Below are 20689 nucleotides of genomic sequence, written 5' to 3' on the forward strand. Positions count from 1 at the left end.
ACTTAAATTTAATTTAAATTAATAAAAATTGTAGCAACATTTTTGAAATGTGCACTTATAATTAAGCAAATTATAAACTCTGTCCTGGTGGTGCTATCATTTTGTGCGCAACTGTATTTATATAAGTTGTAAGGCAATTAGAGACAATGCGAGCCGATTTCCAAATGGTTGTGTTCGTCTCACACACAACTATGATACTTAAGGCAGGCTGCGCATTGCGACGAGCTCATTGTGGATCCGAGTGGCGATCGATACGCATCATAAGCGTCTCAAGTCAATCGCGACGCAAAGCTAGGCTTTGATTTACTATGTGTTTGTGCTGATAACAAAGAAAAAAATATTTAATGAGAATTATGTGCAATAAAAAATTATTCTAACAGAATAGAAATATAATAAAACAATTATTGGTTAGCAAGAGAAAACTTTGTATTTAAATTGACAAAAATGACGCGGAATTTAGCGGAACTTTGCTTTTTATTTTGTATACTTCAGTTGGGACTACTCGTCAATGCCGCTGGGTAAGTGAAATAATTGATAGTCTGAGCTCAACAAGGTTATCAATAAGAAATAAATAATAAATAAATAAATTAAAAAGAAACACCATTAACTTAAGTGCATCGAATAAAAATAAATTTTTTTGTTTTGTGATTATCAAAGTGAAAAATAAAACATTTTCAATGTATTTTGAAACCTGTTTTGGGCGCTTCTGTCACATGTAAAGTGTGTGCACACATTTTATTTTATTTTTTTTTTTGTTTTGTCTTGTTATCTCCAGAGCCGAAATGGAGAACATGTATACAAATATGATTAAAAGCGAACGAATAGCGGTAAACATTTTTGGGCAACACTCCTCATCATTTATTCCGATGCCAACGTAAACTTTATCTTATATTGAAAATAGAGCATAGAGTTGGGAGAATAAGAACACGTTATTATATATATATATATATATATATATATATATATATATATATATATATATATATATATATATTTTTTTTTTTTTATAAGTTTATATATTTATAAATATTTGTATATCTTTGTATACTTTTATTTGTTATATATTACTATTAAATTCAAAATCAAGATTGTGTCAATAATATTGTTGGCTAGAGTGGGAGAATAATAATGCGTATATAATAATAATAATAATGCGTTTATTCTTCCACTTCATCAGTTAATATTTTTACCACAATTTATATACCCTGTACCCATTAAGAATATCCTTAATAGAGTATATTCGTGTTGAGCAAAAATATGTAAAAGGCAGAAGGAAGCATCTCTGAGCATATAAAGTATAAATATATCCCCGATCAAGCTTACAGGCAGGTGCTTCCTTTTAATATATATAAAATACCTTAACATCTTATTGATCGACTTAAGAAATTTCATCTATATCAGTCAAGAAATACTCAAGTTGTAGTCGAAAACGTATTCTCATATTGAACTCATTTCACAAATAAGCAAGTGCTTGTGTGAGAAAGGGACGGCATGCTGATCAAAGCAAGCTTAAATATCTTATATATATTTGATAGCTGCCTACAGGGTATAGCGCCGTCGAGAGCTCCCTCAACTATATTCTTACCTGTTAAACCTTAAAATACGACATGAAAGCTGCATTAAATGGGAAGGGAAAAGAAGCTTGAATGATTGAAAAGCAGCAGCATCAAAAATCCGGTTTTATACTTAAAAAAAAAGAAGAAAAACAAACAATAGAATTCGTGCAAGGCCAATTAAAAAAAAATATATATATAAAAAATATATATATAGAATACATATCCATTTACAATTTACAGCCTGTATACGGTGATTGGGCCTGGCACCATCCGCTCCAACTTTAAATACAATGTGGCAGTATCTGTGCACAAAGCGGACGCAAAGAGTCTGATTAAAGTGGGCATCACTGGCCCATCCTTCAATGAGACCAAACAGGTCGAAGTGCAACCAATGTCAACGGTAAATGTTGAATTCGATGTGCCCAAACTGATGAATGGAGATTACAATCTGACAGCGACTGGTATTGAGGGCATACTCTTTGAGAACTCAACGAAACTGAATTATGCGGAAAACAAAGCATCGACTTTTATACAATTGGATAAGGCAACCTATAAACCAGCGGATCTGGTACATTTTCGAGTGCTCTTCCTCGATGAGAATACACGACCAGCTACGATTGACCAGCCCATAACAATTGTGATTAATGATGGTGCCCAGAATCGCATCAAGCAATTATCGGATGTCAAATTAAACCAGGGTATCTATACAGGAGAGCTGCAATTATCGGAACAACCCGTGCTGGGTACATGGAATATTGTGGTCACTTTGGCCGATGAAACTGCGGAAACTAAATCCTTTGAGGTGGCCAAATATGTTTTGCCCAAATTTGAGGTAATTGTGGAATCAGCCAAAGATGTTGCCATACAGGATGGTGTCATTAAGGCCACGATTCGAGCCAAATACACTTATGGCAAACCGGTCAAAGGCAAAGCCACCGTTTCTTTAAAACCAAATTATAATTATTTTGATGACAGTCGTGCCGGCATGGGTCAAATGAAAACCATCGATATCGATGGCAAGGGTCACGTTGAGTTCCCACTGCAGGACATGGAGCAAAATTCACGTTATACGCCTCCGATGAAGATATTTGCTGTGGTCACCGAAGACTTGACGGGTCGGCAGCATAATAGTTCAACAATTGTCAATTTGCATGCGCAACGATATAAAATTGAGGCACTCGATGCACCCAACAATTATCATCCCAACAAATCGTTTATCTACCAATTTGTTGTCAAGAATTTGGATGGTTCCCCCGTGCAAGATGCGACGAAAAAAGCAAAAATCTCCTTTGATGGACCCTTAGGATATTTCCACTTTGAACGAGAGCATCTCAGTGAAAGACGCCGTAATGAGACCGTTGAATTAGAGGCTACCTTGAATGCACATGGTATTGCCACATTTGATTGTTTACTGCCCGAAAATACGTTTCAGTTGTATAGTATTAGAGGTTATTATGCGGACTCCAATTCCTACTTGGGTTCAATTCGAAGATTTCAACCGGAAATTGAACCCACTGTGCCACTGAAAATCCAAATAAACACTAAGAAGTAAGTTGAACAATATATTTTATTTATAATTTAATTTAATATTATTATTATTTTTTGTTGTTTTTTTTTATTATTATTCTTTTCTATAGTCCAAAATTGGGTAAGAGCGTTTCGTTTGATGTGACATCGAATGAACCTATTCCATATTTTCAATACGCGATTGTCGCTCGGGGCAATATTGTGAAAGCGGAGCATGTTGAAGTGCCACAAGGTCGCAAGAACCACACCGTTAAGTTTACACCCACGTTTGCAATGGTGCCACAGGCCTCCATTTATGTCTACTACATCTTTGACAACGAGCTGCGCTTCGAGGAGAAAGCAATCGATTTCGATAAGGATTTTGAGAACTCGGTAAGTATGTACAAATTATGTCTAAATAAAACAAAGACTATATAAATTTTTAACATTTTTTCTTCTTATTTAAAAAAATTATTTCTGATAACAAGAAATATTCTTTAGTTTTCAGGTCGATTTTCTAAAATGTAGGGACATTTTTTTGTTCTGATTGAACTAATTGAATTGTGTTTTGTTCACAGATCGAAATCTCTGCTCCATTGGAAGCGAAGCCCAGCGAAGATGTGAAACTGCAGATCAAAACTGATGCCAATTCGTATGTGGGTCTGCTTGGTGTGGATCAGAGTGTTTTGTTGCTCAAGTCTGGAAATGATTTGAGTCGCGAGGATGTCTTCAGCAGTCTGAACAAGTACAAGACATCGACACCCTGGCAGCGGGGCTATGGTCGCTATCCGGGACAAAATTCGGGTTTGGTCACACTAACAAATGCCAATTATCCTTACAATTTTGGTAAGTTCAGTATTATGGGGAAAAAAATGTGAATAAATCTTTCAATGAAAATAATTCATGCATTGCGGCAAAGCTGATCAAAGAAAAGTTAGAAATAATAATAATGCTAGGGCTAATTTCTAAATCTAAACAAATGAACATGTGAATTTTAGCAACACGTTCATATGATGCGGTTGATGGGAACAGTGATTATTTACTATATCCCGATGTATTAAACGATACATTCGATTTCGAGGATATTCAAGACGATACAGAAACTGAGACAGCTAACGAAGTTAATTTAATACGCGATAATTTCGCAGAGATTTGGATATGGCAATTGGCCACTTTGAGGTGGGTTGTATTGCCAAAACCTACAATCCAATATATATCCTAATTTAAACGCATGACGAGCAACAAATATTAATCAAGTATTAACATTAATTTCATGAGGTTAAGGTACCCACTTCCACATACTCTAGTTAATATGGTTTTGTATTTTTTGTAATGCAGATAGTTTGCCCTACGTTTCATATTTATTAACTGCCATGCAACAGGCAGAGATAAACTCAATCGAATTCAAAATTCAAACACGAAAGGACTTTCCCGACACATGGATATTTAAGCACTACGAAAAGTATGAATTTTGATTATAGATATAGATTATATATATAGATTATGACTAAAAATGTTTTCATTATTTTTGGGGAGTGGCTTAAGTCATTCATTATTATTTTTTTATACGTGTACTAAAAAACCTACACCACTTGTTTTAAGGTCAGCATGACTATTAATCCGTCTCACTGGGAAACCAAGTATGGCTTGGCACAGGACCACAAACTCGAAATGAATTTGCTGTAACTGAAGATATTTTACATGTTTTCAATATTTTTTGGGAATAAAACTAATTGTGTTGTTGACACTCGATCAAAGTATTAGGAAATTTTAAAAAATTTTACATGACGCTCATGTCAATTTAATAATTGTATTTTTTATACAGATACTGAAGTGGAACTTGAAGTAGATAGCCTGGAACTTCCCAGAGATATTGAAAAAATATATATGGTCTCTGTTCAAGATATACAAATACGTAAAGAGTTTCCTCAAAGCTGGATATTCGAACACATTGAGAAGTATGCTGCAAGGTTCTTGGGTAGTTTAGGTTTTCATTTTAATATAATATCCACCCTGAACTGCTTAGTCATTAAGGCTTATGGCTCTCTGCTGAAAGTCTTTAATATTTTTACGCCAATTCGTAATATCGACACCGAAATGTTAATGGAATGTTTTCTGATAATAACATTAATAAAATTTAAAATGTGGCCTAAAGTTGGGGCGGCTTAAATCATTCATATTTTTATTTCTCTTATACATGTACTAAAAAATATACCACTTGTCTTTAGGTGTGCGTCACTACTATGCCGAGCCCCTTCCATTATCAAATGCTATGCTATTTAGAAGGAATATGTATATTGTATCGCCTTATTCAGCGACTAAAGCAAAGCCGGGCACAGGACTGCGAGGAGCAGCGCCTGCTGCCAAAATTGTCCCACAAACTCGAAAAGAATTTCCTGAAACTTGGATATTCCTAAACAATATCACGTAATTGTGAAAATTTCTAAAATACAATGCTTTTTGGGTATAAAACTAACTGCGTTATTCACACTTAGATCTGTATGGAATAAGCGTCAAAAATAACACTTAACACATTATTTAATGTTCATTAAAAGCGTAATTTTTTGTGAACTATTTCCGGGGCTCTTTCATATTACATTTATGTAAAATTAATAATTGAATTTTTTATATGCAGATATCAATCCGGAACTTGCAGTAGATAGACTTGAATTTCCCAGAGATACATATAAAGTACATATGGTATATAAAGAGTTTTCTGAAAGCTGGATATTCGAACACATTGAGAAGTACTCCATGTTCATAATGGCACTAATATTCTTTAAATTGCTCTTAAGCTAGTTTAAGCGGGCTTTTAAGTTTTGTCTAATTTGCCGCAATATTTTTTCTTTATTTGTCTATTATTTGTAATATTTTGAAGAAATTTGGAAGTAGTTAGCTCGGAATTTCGCCTTGCTTATATAATACATAACATTTTTTATTATCTTCGAATACCAAAAAATATATAGAAGTATAAGTGTCTCGTACATTTTGAGGAGTACGTCTGAGTGTTCTTATAGAAGGGCCAACTAAAGTCATTTGAATGTTCTACATTGCTTTATAAAGGCTGGAAAATTAGTATATTCGGAATCACATTTATTCAGTCAAATGACTTAAAATTAGCTTCTGGCCGGGCTTTCATTGAGATTAAAAAAGTTGATCTTCTGTTCTTTTTTCTAGCTCTTATAAAAATTTGTGTAGAGTGAAAATCAATGCTCATTATAACTACATATTTGTATTTAGGATTTCAACTGGAATATATTGAATTTCATACATTTGGGGTGTTGGATTCAGTTGGAATTCCTGTACGTCCAACTCTTCAGCGTCCTGGTTTGCCAGCAGCTCAATTTCCCGGTCCATCTCCTCCAGCAGCCACGCCCCAAATTCGAAAAGAATTCCCAGAAACTTGGATCTTTCAGAATAATATAACGTAATTCCTGAATTTTCTGTATACCCGAGCGATTTTCAGATATATAATATATATATATGTGTGTGTGGGCAAGGCTATAACCCTATAATATTTTATTTTCACTACTAACGATATTTTTAAAATTTTACATTACGTTTATGTAAATTTAATAATTGAATTTTTTATATGCAGGTGCCAATCAGGAAGTTGTAGTAGATAGACTTGAATTTCCCAGAGATACATATAAAGTATATATGGTATATAAAGAGTTTTCTGAAAGCTGGATATTCGAACACATTAAGAAGTATCCAAGGTTTTTGAGTAGTTTAGGTTTTCCCCTTGGTATATTCTCCTGCTACGTAATCCGGCTTATACGTAGTAACTTTACCTACTTTTTCAAAGGCTTGTTGCTCTTTAATCCAATCCACTCTTTTTCCTTGTTTAAACTTTGAAATATTCTTCCTAATATTGAATATCTAAAAGGGCTGCAAAAATAATACTTTAGGAAACACACTCAGTTATATGACTCAAAATACACTGATATTAAAATTAGTTTCTGGAAAGTACTTCAATTAGATTGGAAAAGTCTATCTGGTTTTCTTTTTTTATAAAAGCAAAAACGCTTATCAAAATTGGTGTACACTGAAAATCAATGCTCATTAAAACTACTATTTGTACTTAGATATATATGCACCAATTGAGGAGGAAATTTATACGATTCAATCATTTGAAGTACCGGATTCAGTTGGAATACCTCCAACATTTCAGCGTCCTGGTTTGCCTAATGCTCCACTTCCCGCTCCGTCTTCCCATGCATCCCAAATTCGAAAAGAATTTCCTGAAACTTGGATTTTTCAGAATAATATAACGTAATTCTTGCATTTGCTGTATTTATATATATGTATATATATATATATATATATATATATATATATATATATATGTGGGCAAGGTTATAATCCTTTAGTATTTTATTTCTACTACTAACGATAACTAATTTTAATTTTACATTTCTGCATTTAAAGTAAACAGTATTAAGAAACCGGACTCCGGTTTAATACCCATCATGAAAGTCAGTGGGGAAAGGCATAATTCCAACAAAACTCGTAAAACAACAACAACACAAAAGCCAGCAACAAATACTAATTCTGATAACGATGAAGATAAATCTGCAATAAATTTCTTCATACGCGAAATATTTATGGAAACTTGGATTTTTCAAGGAAATCTGACAAACAAAAAGTACACAAATATTTCGCAAATATTAAAAAACTGACTATACTAACTAACTATTAACTATTAACTTCTATTAAACTATCTTTACTGTTCCATCATATGTACATAAAACTCATTATCAAAAATCATTTCAAATGCTTGTCTGTGCTTATTGTTAAATATGAATGTATATTTTTGAGTATAAAAAACTGACTAATTACATTATATTGCTTCCTTAAATTAGTACCGATGCAGAAGGTCTTACCTTGACTAAAAAGATACCGGATACTATTACTTCATGGGTTGTGACTGGTTTCTCCTTGAATCCAACAACTGGATTTGCCCTCACTCAAAGTCCCAGCAAAATTCGAGTATTTCGTCCATTTTTTGTCTCCACAAATTTGCCACATTCTGTGAAGAACGGTAAGAAATTAATTTTCAATAACTTAAGATTACAGAATTTAATAATATTAAAATATAAAGTTGTGGACAAAATAATAGTATTGCAGCTTCTCAAAGCATTTAATAAACATATGACTTATGGTAATATATATGATTTTATGGTAAAATTATGGTAATAAAATCGAGACATTTTCAAAATCTTCAATGTAAATAAATATTTAATTCTGTTAAACAATAAATTGTTGCTTTCTCATCTGGGAATGTTTTCAAATACTGTTATTAATTTAATAGAAATGCATAAAATTCAATATAAAAATAATCAATTTAAAGACTTTAATCTTATTTATTAATAAATTTTAAAGTTATGCCAACATTTAATGATAACTTATCTTCAGTATTGATCTCTTGAATATTAAATAAAATGTTCATCATTTTTAAACTATATTTTAGGTATTTTTTCGTTAACATTTCAAAGGCATATGTGAGCACTACTATCAGATTGACTGCAGCTGTATATAATATAATAATAATATTATAAAAAAATAATACTTGTCTAATTTAAACAGGTGAGGTCATTGCCATACCTGTCATCATTTTCAACTATATGGATAAGGCACTCGATGCAGAGATTACAATGGATAACTCGGATAAGGAATATGAATTTGCTGAGGCAACCAATGAAGTTGAGGAGAAAGCAATCGATGAAATACGACGAGTTAAACGAGCTACAATCGCCTCGAACAGTGGTCAGAGTGTCTCGTTTATGATTCGGCCCAAGAATGTGGGAACGATCACGCTAAAGATTAATGCAATAACTCCACTGGCAGGTGATGCGATCCAACAGAAATTAAAGGTCGAACCGGAGGGAGTGACAAAGTATGAAAATCGAGCAGTTTTCATCAATCTTAAGGCTGATCAATCAGAAATGCAACACGAACTCGAGGTTGATATTCCCCCAAATTCCGTAAAAAACTCGGAATTTATAGAGTTCTCTGTCGTTGGTGATCTATTGGGTCCTACCATTAAAAATTTGGATAATTTGGTGCGTATGCCCTATGGCTGTGGTGAACAGAATATGGTAAATTTTGTGCCCAATATTCTGGTGCTCAATTATCTGGACGCCACCAGGCGCAAAATGCCCAGCGTTGAGGAAAAGGCGAAAAAATTCCTCGAGATTGGCTATCAGCGTGAGTTGACCTATAAACACGATGATGGCTCCTATAGTGCCTTTGGCAAATCTGATCCTTCGGGCAGCACATGGTTAACTGCGTATGTCATGCGCTCTTTCCACAAGGCTGCCAAATACACCGATGTCGATCCCAAGGTTATAGGAGAAGGCTTGGATTTCCTGGCCTCCAAGCAAAAGGATAATGGCGAGTTTCCCGAAGTGGGCAAATTATTTGATAATTCCTATCAGAATGAATTGGGATTAACATCATTTGTGCTGCTTGCGTTCTTTGAAAATGAAGTAAGTAACTTTTGCTAATCAATCTCAATCAATTTATAATATATGTATTTAAGTCTGATTGGTTTTTTTTTTTGGGTTTTCGTTAATTCATGCAATGTGTGGTGCAGCATTTTGCATTTAAATTTCTCCAGAAATCTTGTAAATATATATCATATATTTACATATTTGTTGTTTTTTTTTTAATTTAAATTGAATAGCCCCTGAAATCTTATAAATATTTCTTATGTTTTTTTTTTAAATTGAAATTTAAATATTAAATTTAATTTTTCATTTAATTTAATTTATATTTAAATATTCCACTCTTGATTTACAGGAAGTGCTATCGAAGTATCAACAAACCATCAACAAGGCCCTGGAATATGTTGCTCAAGAGGTGGACAAGACAGATGATCAATATTCGCTATCGATTGCCGCCGTTGCTCTGCAATTGGCCAAGCATCCGAAGACCAAGCAAGTTTTGGCCAAGTTGGACACTGTTGCCAAGCAGCAAAATGGCCAGAAATGGTGGTCCAAAACCACCGCGAAGAACTCAACGGATGCAGAACGATTGATCAGTTGGCGGCCCAGCACTAGTAACGATATTGAGATTACATCTTATCTGCTGATGGCACTCCTCGAAGAGGAGGCAGCAGAAGCAACGCTGCCCATTGCCAAGTGGTTGATTGCCCAGCGGAACAGCAATGGAGGCTTCTCCTCCACAAAGGACACCGTCGTCGGTCTGGAAGCACTGACTAAGTTTGCAAAGAAGACTGGCTCTGGCAGCGGCACCATTGACATTGATTTCGTTGGGTCTGGGAACGATAAAAATGATAACGATAACGATAACAAGGGTGCTATCAAAGTGAATCCCGAGAACTCACTGGTACTTCAGAGTCACGTTTTGCCCGGCAGCACACGTAAGGTTCGCTTCACAGCCAAGGGTCAGGGTTCGGCAATGGTGCAATTATCCTATCGATATAATATCGCTGACAAAGAGATGAAACCCGCCTTCAAGGTGAGGCCCACTGTTAAGGATACATCCTCGCAGCTGTTGAGTGTGGAGGTGTGTGCCGAGTATGTGCCCCTTGAGTCGAGTAACCAGACCAGTGACTCCAACATGGCCGTCATGGAAATTGCCTTGCCCTCGGGCTACGTCAGCGATGCCGATAGTTTCGATAAAATTGAGGCAGTCGATAGAGTTATGCGCATCGATACCAAGAATTCGGATTCCACGGTAATTGTCTACTTTGACAGCCTGACTCCGGGTGATGTCAAGTGTATCCCGGTGGAGGGCATCCGGGCGCATTTAGTGGCCAAGCAACAACCGGCTGCTGTCTCCCTCTACGACTACTATGAGACAGATCGACGTGCCACGGAGTACTATCAGGTCGCCTCCTCGCTCTGTGACATCTGTGAGGACTCCGATTGTGGTTCGGGTTGTAATAAGCAATAAACAAATGTAATCGTTTCTTTAAAAGTCCATTAACACTTCACCTCCGCGTGGTGTTTAATAAATATTTAAGTGCATTCTAATAATTATGTGTTCGCTCGCACTCGGAACAATACTCGATATTTTTTCCGAGTGCAGCATTGATTTATTTATTTAATATTCAAAGTAGTGAAAGAGTCAATATAAAACGCAACGAGTTCAAATTATAAACTTGAATATTTGAAACCATAAGAAGTCTATTTATAGCAAAAATAATTATAAAAAGAACTGCAATGAGCTAACTATTTTTTATCATTGCAATACATAAGCGATTAGTCAGTTCTTCATTGATTACTTTTATGGCCCATTTTATGTGTATGTCTAAAGATTAAGAGTAAGCCAAGGTATTCCAAGCGATGAACATAAGGATAGAAGGAATATTTACATATGTAATTTTAATAGCTTTAACCAAGAGGACAAGTCTTAAATAAAGACAGGAAATGGAACAGAAAATTCGCTTTAAGTAAACCTTCAGCAACGTTAGCACCGCCAACTGGCTGTTATTGAAGTTTCTCACCAATAGCTGCGCTGCGTGGCATAAAGTACTATCGTTTTATTCAGTACGCAATATAGGTTCTGAACTGCACTGTAGCAGAGTTGTGCACGTATAACACTCACATGAAAATAGAATACGTCAAGGTGTTCCACAATACTGGCTTTTAGCAAAATAACACACCAATGAAACGCAAAGAAAGCAGCACAACCATACCGCTGCTAAGAGATTTATTTTTAATCCTCTAAAGCCGAAGAAATATTGATTTTGTCGGTTACTCCAAACTGCAATTTTCTCTTTTGCGTAAATTAAAATTTGTTTAAGTCTCAGCGAAATTTGTTTTAGAAACCGAAAAATAATTATTTTATTAATCGTTTTCAACTTATTTAAAATTAATTAAAATGAACATACAAAATACATTTTTGGATTGTATGTGTACAAGTATGTAAGGCTACTATAGACAATGCTAGCCGATTTCCAGATTATTGTGTTCGTGTCACACACAAATAGGATACTTAAGGCAGGCTGCGCATCGCGACGAGCTCATTGTGGATCCAAGTGGCGATCGATACGCATCGTAAGCGTCTCAGTCAATCGTCTAAGTCAATCGCATCGTAAATCTGGGCTTTATTTCTCTGTGTTTGTGCTGATAATAAGCAAACAGAATAGTTGCTGTGCATTATGTACCACGAAAAAGATCTCTAAAAGAATAGAGTACAACATAAAACTATTTAAATTGCCAAAATGTCGCGGAATTTAGCAGAATTCTGCTTTTTATTTTGTGCACTTCAATTGGGACTACTCATAAATGCTGCTGGGTAAGTAACAACATGTTTGGGCAACACTCCCCATAATTTATTCTGATGTCAACATTAAATTTATTTTATATTGATGTATAATTACAATTATATTATAAATGATAGCTTTGTGTAATTATTTATTTTATGTGTTTCTATTCATATATTTTAAGTATTTAAATTTATTAAGCCTAGTGTACCCATTAAAAAAGGTATTCTCGTTTTGTGAAAAGTATGTAACAGGCAGAAGGAAGCATCTCCGAGCCCATATATTCATGATCAGACTGAACAGCCGAGTCGATACAGCCTTGTCTACAGATACTATGAGAGCTGGAGACTTAAAATTCGTTATATAAACACTTGTATATCCCGGGTAGATCAAGTTTGCATCAATTTTTCGATAACTACTTCTGTTTATAGCTGCTTACAGGGTATATCCCAGTCCAGAGCTCCTTCGACTAAAACATTCTTAATTCCTGTTTTTACTTAAAATATGACACGAAAGCTGCGTTAAAAAGAGAAAAAGAGGAGGGAAGTAGCTTTAAAGAATCCGGTTTTGCACATGAGAAAAAATATTATAGAATGCAACTGGTAAATATATTTATAGAACACATCCATTTCCATTTACAATTTTCAGCCTGTATACGGTGATTGGGCCTGGCACCATCCGCTCCAACTTTAAATACAATGTGGCAGTATCTGTGCACAAAGCGGACGCAAAGAGTCTGATTAAAGTGGGCATCACTGGCCCATCCTTCAATGAGACCAAACAGGTCGAAGTGCAACCAATGTCAACGGTAAATGTTGAATTCGATGTGCCCAAATTAATGTATGGAGCATATAGTCTGACTGCCACTGGTATTGAGGGCATTATATTTGAGAACTCAACGGAACTGAATTATAAGAAAAACACAGCATCGACTTTTATACAATTTGATAAGGCAACCTATAAACCAGCGGATCTGGTACAGTTTCGAGTGCTCTTCCTCGATGAGAATACACGACCAGCCACGATTGACCAGCCCATAACAATTTTGATTAATGATGGTGCCCAGAATCGTATCAAGCAATTATCGGATGTCAAATTAAACCAGGGCATCTATACAGGACAGCTGCAATTATCGGAACAACCCGTGCTGGGTACGTGGAATATTGTGGTCACTTTGGCCGATGAAACTGCGGAAACTAAATCCTTTGAGGTGGCCAAATATGTTTTGCCCAAATTTGAGGTCATTGTGGAATCAGCAAAAGATGTTGCCATACAGGATGGTGTCATTAAGGCCACGATTCGAGCCAAATATACCTATGGCAAACCGGTCAAAGGCAAAGCCACCGTTTCTCTAAAACCCAATGATGCTTATTTGGATGACGCTGACGGTAGAATGGATCAAATTAAAAGCATCGATATCGATGGCAAGGCCCACATTGAGTTCCCACTTCAGCCAAATTCACGTTCTACGCCTCCTTTGGAAATATTTGCTGTGGTCACCGAAGATTTGACGGGTCGGCAGCATAATAGTTCGACAATTGTCAATTTGCATGCGCAACGACATAAAATTGAGGCACTCGATGCACCCAACAATTATCATCCCAACAAATCGTTTATCTATCAATTTGTTGTCAAGAATTTGGATGGTTCCCCCGTGCAAGATGCGACGAAAAAAGCAAAAATCTGCTTCGAGCACAATAATGAAATCGTTGAATTTGAGGCAACCTTGATTGAACATGGTATTGCCACATTTAATTGTATACTGTCGGCAAATACGTTGCAGTATAGCATTACGGGCTATTATGCAAACTCCAATTCCTCCTTGGGTTCGATTCAAAGATTTCAACCGGAAATTGACTCCGCTGTGCCACTGAAAATCCAAATAAACACAAAAACGTAAGTTGAACAATATATTTATTTAAAATTTAATTTGATATTATTATTATTATTGTTTGTTAATTTTTTATTATTATTATTTTTAGTCCAAAATTGGGTAAGAGTGTTTCGTTTGATGTGACATCGAATGAACCTATTCCATATTTTCAATACGCGATTGTCGCTCGGGGCAATATTGTGAAAGCGGAGCATGTTGAAGTGCCACAAGGTCGCAAGAACCACACCGTTAAGTTTACACCCACGTTTGCAATGGTGCCACAGGCCTCCATTTATGTCTACTACATCTTTGACAACGAGCTGCGCTTCGAGGAGAAAGCAATCGATTTCGATAAGGATTTTGAGAACTCGGTAAGTATGTACAAATTATGTCTAAATAAAACAAAGACTATATAAATTTTTAACATTTTTTCTTCTTATTTAAAAAAATTATTTCTGATAACAAGAAATATTCTTTAGTTTTCAGGTCGATTTTCTAAAATGTAGGGACATTTTTTTGTTCTGATTGAACTAATTGAATTGTGTTTTGTTCACAGATCGAAATCTCTGCTCCATTGGAAGCGAAGCCCAGCGAAGAAGTGAAACTGCAGATCAAAACTGATGCCAATTCGTATGTGGGTCTGCTTGGTGTGGATCAGAGTGTTTTGTTGTTCAAGTCTGGAAATGATTTGACTCGTGAGGATGTCTTCAGCAGTCTGAATAAGTACAAGACAACGACACCCTGGCAGCAAGGCAGCTATGATCCCTATCCGGGAGAATTTTCGGGTTTGGTCACACTGACAAATGCCAATTATCCCTATAATTGGGGTAAGTTCAATATTATGATTCGGGGAAAGATATGAATCTTTCAATGAGAAGAATTTATGCATTTTATTAAGTGTCACCATGCAACAGGTAGGGATATACTCAATTGAATACAAAATTCAAAATCGAAAGGAATTTCCTAACTAACTGCTTTTGTCATACTCACATCTGTATGGAATAAGTGTCAAAAATAATACTTAACACATCAATTAACAGTCATTAAACGCTTCACTTTTTGCGAACAATTTTTGGATCAAAGTATTAAGAATTCTTCAAAATTATTGCATTTAAGTTATGTAAATTTGATAAATGTATTTTTAATTCAGATGCAGATGTCGATCCGGAACTTGTAGTAGATGGACAGGAGTTTCCCAAAGATACTTATAAGGGATATATGGTCGTACGTAAGGAGTTTCCAGAAAGCTGGATATTCGAACACGTTGAGAAGTATGCAAGGCTTTTGGGTAGCTTAGGTTTTCTTCTTGATATGTTCTCCTTCTAAGTCATAATTTTATACGTAGTCACTTTACCTACTTTTTTTTTATAGGATTGTGGCTCTTTAATTTAATCCACTCTTTTTCCTTGTTTAAACTTTGAAATATTCTTTCTAATATTGACACTGAAATCTTAATGAAATGTTTTTTTTCTTTAACATTGAATAACAAAATAAGTTATTGAAGGTTCGATTTTTTGGTAAATCTCGAAAAGTATGTCTGAGGTTTCTTATGTAACGGGTTTTCCATTTTAGCTTCACTTATATTTTGGTCGTTTGCCCAACATCAGCAATTAAAGTTATTTAACTGTTATACTTTCCTCAGTAGGGGCTGCAAAACATTTAGTATTTTTGGAAACACATTTATTCTGTCAAATGACTTAAAATGTACTGATGTTAAAATTATAATTAGAAAAGTTTATCTTAATTTCTTTTTTGCACTTAAACAAATTTGTGTAGACTGAAAGTAAATTTTCATTAAAACTACCTTTTCATACTTAGGTTTAGAAGAATTTCTAGCGGAACTTCATACGGTTGAAGTTGAAGATTCAGCCGGAATTCCTGGACCTCCGGCACTTCAGCGTCCTGCAGCTACGTCCCAAATTCGAAAGGAATTCCCCGAAACTTGGATTTTTCAGAATAATATAACGTAATTCATTCATTTTCTGAATACCTACGGGAAGGCTATAATCCAATAATACTTTATTTCTACTACTAATGATAACTTAGTTTAGTTATACATTTCTACATTTAAAGTCAACAGTGTGGAAAGGTTGAATTTCAACAAAACTCGTAAAACAACAACAACACAAAAGCCAACAACAAATACTAATTCTGATAACGATGAAGATAAATCTGCAACAAATTTCTTCATACGCGAAATATTTATGTAAGCTTGGATTTTTTTAAAATCATTCAAATGCTTGTCTGTGCTTATTGTTAAATATTAATGTATATTTTTGAGTATAAAAAACTGACTAATTATATTATATTGCTTCCTTAAATTAGTACCGATGCAGAAGGTCTTACCTTGACTAAAAAGATACCGGATACTATTACTTCATGGGTTGTGACTGGTTTCTCCTTGAATCCAACAACTGGATTTGCCCTCACTCAAAGTCCCAGCAAAATTCGAGTATTTCGTCCATTTTTTGTCTCCACAAATTTGCCACATTCTGTGAAGAACGGTAAGAAATTAGTTTTCAATAACTTAAGATTACAGAATTTAATAATATTAAAATATAAGGTTACGGCCCAAATAGTAGTACTGCTGCTTCTCAAAGTATTTAATAAACATATGACTTATGGTAATATATATGATTTTATGGTAATAAAATCGAGACATTTTCAAAATCTTCAATGTAAATAAATATTTAATTCTGCTAAACAATAAATTGTTGTTCTCATCTGGGAATGTTTTCAAATACTGTTATTAATTTAATAGAAATGCATAAAATTCAATATAAAAATAATCAATTTAAAGACTTTAATCTTATTTGTTAATAAATTTTAAAGTTATGCCAACATTTAATGATAACTTATCTTCAGTATTGATTGCTTGTATATTAAATAAAATGTTCATCATTTTTAAACTATATTTTAGGTATTTTTTCGTTAACATTTCAAAGGCATATGTGAGCACTACTATCAGATTGACTGCAGCTGTATATAATATAATAATAATATTATAAAAAAATAATACTTGTCTAATTTAAACAGGTGAGGTCATTGCCATACCTGTCATCATTTTCAACTATATGGATAAGGCACTCGATGCAGAGATTACAATGGATAACTCGGATAAGGAATATGAATTTGCTGAGGCAACCAATGAAGTTGAGGAGAAAGCAATCGATGAAATACAACGAGTTAAACGAGCTACAATCGCCTCGAACAGTGGTCAGAGTGTCTCGTTTATGATTCGGCCCAAGAATGTGGGAACGATCACGCTAAAGATTAATGCAATAACTCCACTGGCAGGTGATGCGATCCAACAGAAATTAAAGGTCGAACCGGAGGGAGTGACAAAGTATGAAAATCGAGCAGTTTTCATCAATCTTAAGGCTGATCAATCGGAAATGCAACACGAACTCGAGGTTGAAATTCCCCCACATTCCGTAAAAGACTCGGAACTTATAGAGTTCTCTGTCGTTGGTGATCAAGTGGGTCTCGTCATCAATAATTTGGATAATTTGGTGCGTATGCCCTATGGCTGTGGTGAACAGAATATGGTAAATTTTGTGCCCAATATTCTGGTCCTCAATTATCTGGAAGCGACCAGCCGCAAAATGCCCAGCGTTGAGGAAAAGGCGAAAAAATTCCTCGAGATTGGCTATCAGCGTGAGTTGACCTATAAACACGATGATGGCTCCTATAGTGCCTTTGGCAAATCTGATCCTTCGGGCAGCACATGGTTAACTGCGTATGTCATGCGCTCTTTCCACAAGGCTGCCAAATATACCGAAGTGGATCGCAAGGTTATAGGAGAAGGCTTGGATTTCCTGGCCTCCAAGCAAAAGGATAATGGCGAGTTTCTCGAAGTGGGCAAATTATTTGATAATTCCTATCAGTATGAATTGGGATTAACATCATTTGTGCTGCTTGCGTTCTTTGAAAATGAAGTAAGTAACTTTTGCTAATCAATCTCAATCAATTTATAATATATGTATTTAAGTCTGATTGGTTTTTTTTTTTGGGTTTTCGTTAATTCATGCAATGTGTGGTGCAGCATTTTGCATTTAAATTTCTCCAGAAATCTTGTAAATATATATCATATATTTACATATTTGTTGTTTTTTAATTTAAATTGAATAGCCCCTGAAATCTTATAAATATTTCTTATGTTTTTTTTTAAAATTGAAATTTAAATATTAAATTTAATTTTTCATTTAATTTAATTTATATTTAAATATTCCACTCTTGATTTACAGGAAGTGCTATCGAAGTATCAACAAACCATCAACAAGGCCCTGGAATATGTTGCTCAAGAGGTGGACAAGACAGATGATCAATATTCGCTATCGATTGCCGCCGTTGCTCTGCAATTGGCCAAGCATCCGAAGACCAAGCAAGTTTTGGCCAAGTTGGACACTGTTGCCAAGCAGCAAAATGGCCAGAAATGGTGGTCCAAAACCACCGCGAAGAACTCAACGGATGCAGAACGATTGATCAGTTGGCGGCCCATCACTAGTAACGATATTGAGATTACATCTTATCTGCTGATGGCACTCCTCGAAGAGGAGGCAGCAGAAGCAACGCTGCCCATTGCCAAGTGGTTGATTGCCCAGCGGAACAGCAATGGAGGCTTCTCCTCCACAAAGGACACCGTCGTCGGTCTGGAAGCACTGACTAAGTTTGCCAAGAAGACTGGCTCTGGCAGCGGCACCATTGACATTGATTTCAATGGGTCTGGGAACGATAAAAATGATAACGATAACGATAACAAGGGCACTATCAAAGTGAATCCCGAGAACTCACTGGTACTTCAGAGTCACGTTTTGCCCGGCAGCACACGTAAGGTTCGCTTCACAGCCAAGGGTCAGGGTTCGGCAATGGTGCAATTATCCTATCGATATAATATCGCTGACAAAGAGATGAAACCCGCCTTCAAGGTGAGGCCCACTGTTAAGGATACATCCTCGCTGCTGTTGAGTGTGGAGGTGTGTGCCGAGTATGTGCCCCTTGAGTCGAGTAACCAGACCAGTGACTCCAACATGGCCGTCATGGAAATTGCCTTGCCCTCGGGCTACGTCAGCGATGCCGATAGTTTCGATAAAATTGAGGCAGTCGATAGAGTTATGCGCATCGATACCAAGAACTCGGATTCCACGGTAATGGTCTACTTTAACAGCCTGACTCCGGGTGATGTCAAGTGTATCCCGGTGGAGGGCATCCGGGTGCATTTAGTGGCCAAGCAACAACCGGCTGCTGTCTCCCTCTACGACTACTATGAGACAGATCGACGTGCCACGGAGTACTATCAGGTCGCCTCCTCGCTCTGTGACATCTGTGAGGACTCCGATTGTGGTTCGGGTTGTAATAAGCAATAAACAAATGTAATCGTTTCTTTAAAAGTCCATTAACACTTCACCTCCGCGTGGTGTTTAATAAATATTTAAGTGCATTCTAATAATTATGTGTTCGCTCGCACTCGGAACAATACTCGATATTTTTTCCGAGTGCAGCATTGATTTATTTATTTAATATTCAAAGTAGTGAAAGAGTCAATATAAAACGCAACGAGTTCAAATTATAAACTTGAATATTTGAAACCATAAGAAGTCTATTTATAGCAAAAATAATTATAAAAAGAACTGCAATGAGCTAACTATTTTTTATCATTGCAATACATAAGCGATTAGTCAGTTCTTCATTGATTACTTTTATGGCCCATTTTATGTGTATGTCTAAAGATTAAGAGTAAGCCAAGGTATTCCAAGCGATGAACATAAGGATAGAAGGAATATTTACATATGTAATTTTAATAGCTTTAACCAAGAGGACAAGTCTTAAATAAAGACAGGAAATGGAACAGAAAATTCGCTTTAAGTAAACCTTCAGCAACGTTAGCACCGCCATCCGGCTGTTATTGAAGTTTCTCACCAATAGCTGCGCTGCGTGGCATAAAGTACTATCGTTTTATTCAGTACGCAATATAGGTTCTGAACTGCACTGTAGCAGAGTTGTGCACGTATAACACTCACATGAAAATAGAATACGTCAAGGTGTTCCACAATACTGGCTTTTAGCAAAATAACACACCAATGAAACGCAAAGAAAGCAGCACAACCATACCGCTGCTAAGAGATTTATTTTTAATCCTCTAAAGCCGAAGAAATATTGATTTTGTCGGTTACTCCAAACTGCAATTTTCTCTTTTGCGTAAATTAAAATTTGTTTAAGTCTCAGCGAAATTTGTTTTAGAAACCGAAAAATAATTATTTTATTAATCGTTTTCAACTTATTTAAAATTAATTAAAATGAACATACAAAATACATTTTTGGATTGTATGTGTACAAGTATGTAAGGCTACTATAGACAATGCTAGCCGATTTCCAGATTATTGTGTTCGTGTCACACACAAATAGGATACTTAAGGCAGGCTGCGCATCGCGACGAGCTCATTGTGGATCCAAGTGGCGATCGATACGCATCGTAAGCGTCTCAGTCAATCGTCTAAGTCAATCGCATCGTAAATC

General features: G+C 35.6%; 2 protein-coding genes across 7 annotated transcripts; both read left to right on the forward strand.

Annotated features, from left to right (window-relative positions):
- The first annotated feature begins 227 nt into the window (after positions 1-227).
- Positions 228-11065, forward strand: LOC6562835 (CD109 antigen). Of its 6 annotated transcripts, none has more exons than XM_043214713.1 (8): positions 228-518; positions 1797-3104; positions 3194-3455; positions 3641-3908; positions 7151-7337; positions 7928-8106; positions 8652-9553; positions 9867-11065. In XM_043214713.1, the coding sequence occupies exons 1-8, from the start codon at positions 445-447 to the stop codon at positions 10983-10985; spliced, it is 4299 nt and encodes a 1432-aa protein (XP_043070648.1). In that variant the 5' UTR covers positions 228-444; the 3' UTR covers positions 10986-11065. The 6 variants fall into 6 exon arrangements, with proteins under 6 accessions (XP_043070648.1, XP_043070649.1, XP_043070647.1 ...); XM_043214714.1 differs by lacking the exon at positions 7151-7337 and adding an exon at positions 4061-4241 and having other exon boundaries at positions 229-518; XM_043214712.1 differs by lacking the exon at positions 7151-7337 and adding an exon at positions 6303-6489 and having other exon boundaries at positions 229-518.
- Positions 11066-12258: 1193 nt separating this feature from the next.
- LOC122322456 (CD109 antigen-like) lies at positions 12259-19619 on the forward strand. Its single transcript, XM_043214717.1, has 9 exons — positions 12259-12332; positions 12919-14196; positions 14283-14544; positions 14730-15000; positions 15324-15461; positions 15992-16139; positions 16499-16677; positions 17210-18111; positions 18421-19619. The coding sequence occupies exons 1-9, from the start codon at positions 12259-12261 to the stop codon at positions 19537-19539; spliced, it is 4371 nt and encodes a 1456-aa protein (XP_043070652.1). The 3' UTR covers positions 19540-19619.
- The last annotated feature ends 1070 nt before the right edge of the window (positions 19620-20689 follow it).

This window comes from Drosophila grimshawi, unplaced genomic scaffold (genome assembly GCF_018153295.1).
Source record: "Drosophila grimshawi isolate 15287-2541.00 unplaced genomic scaffold, ASM1815329v1 contig_1377, whole genome shotgun sequence".
NCBI lineage: Eukaryota > Metazoa > Arthropoda > Insecta > Diptera > Drosophilidae > Drosophila > Drosophila grimshawi.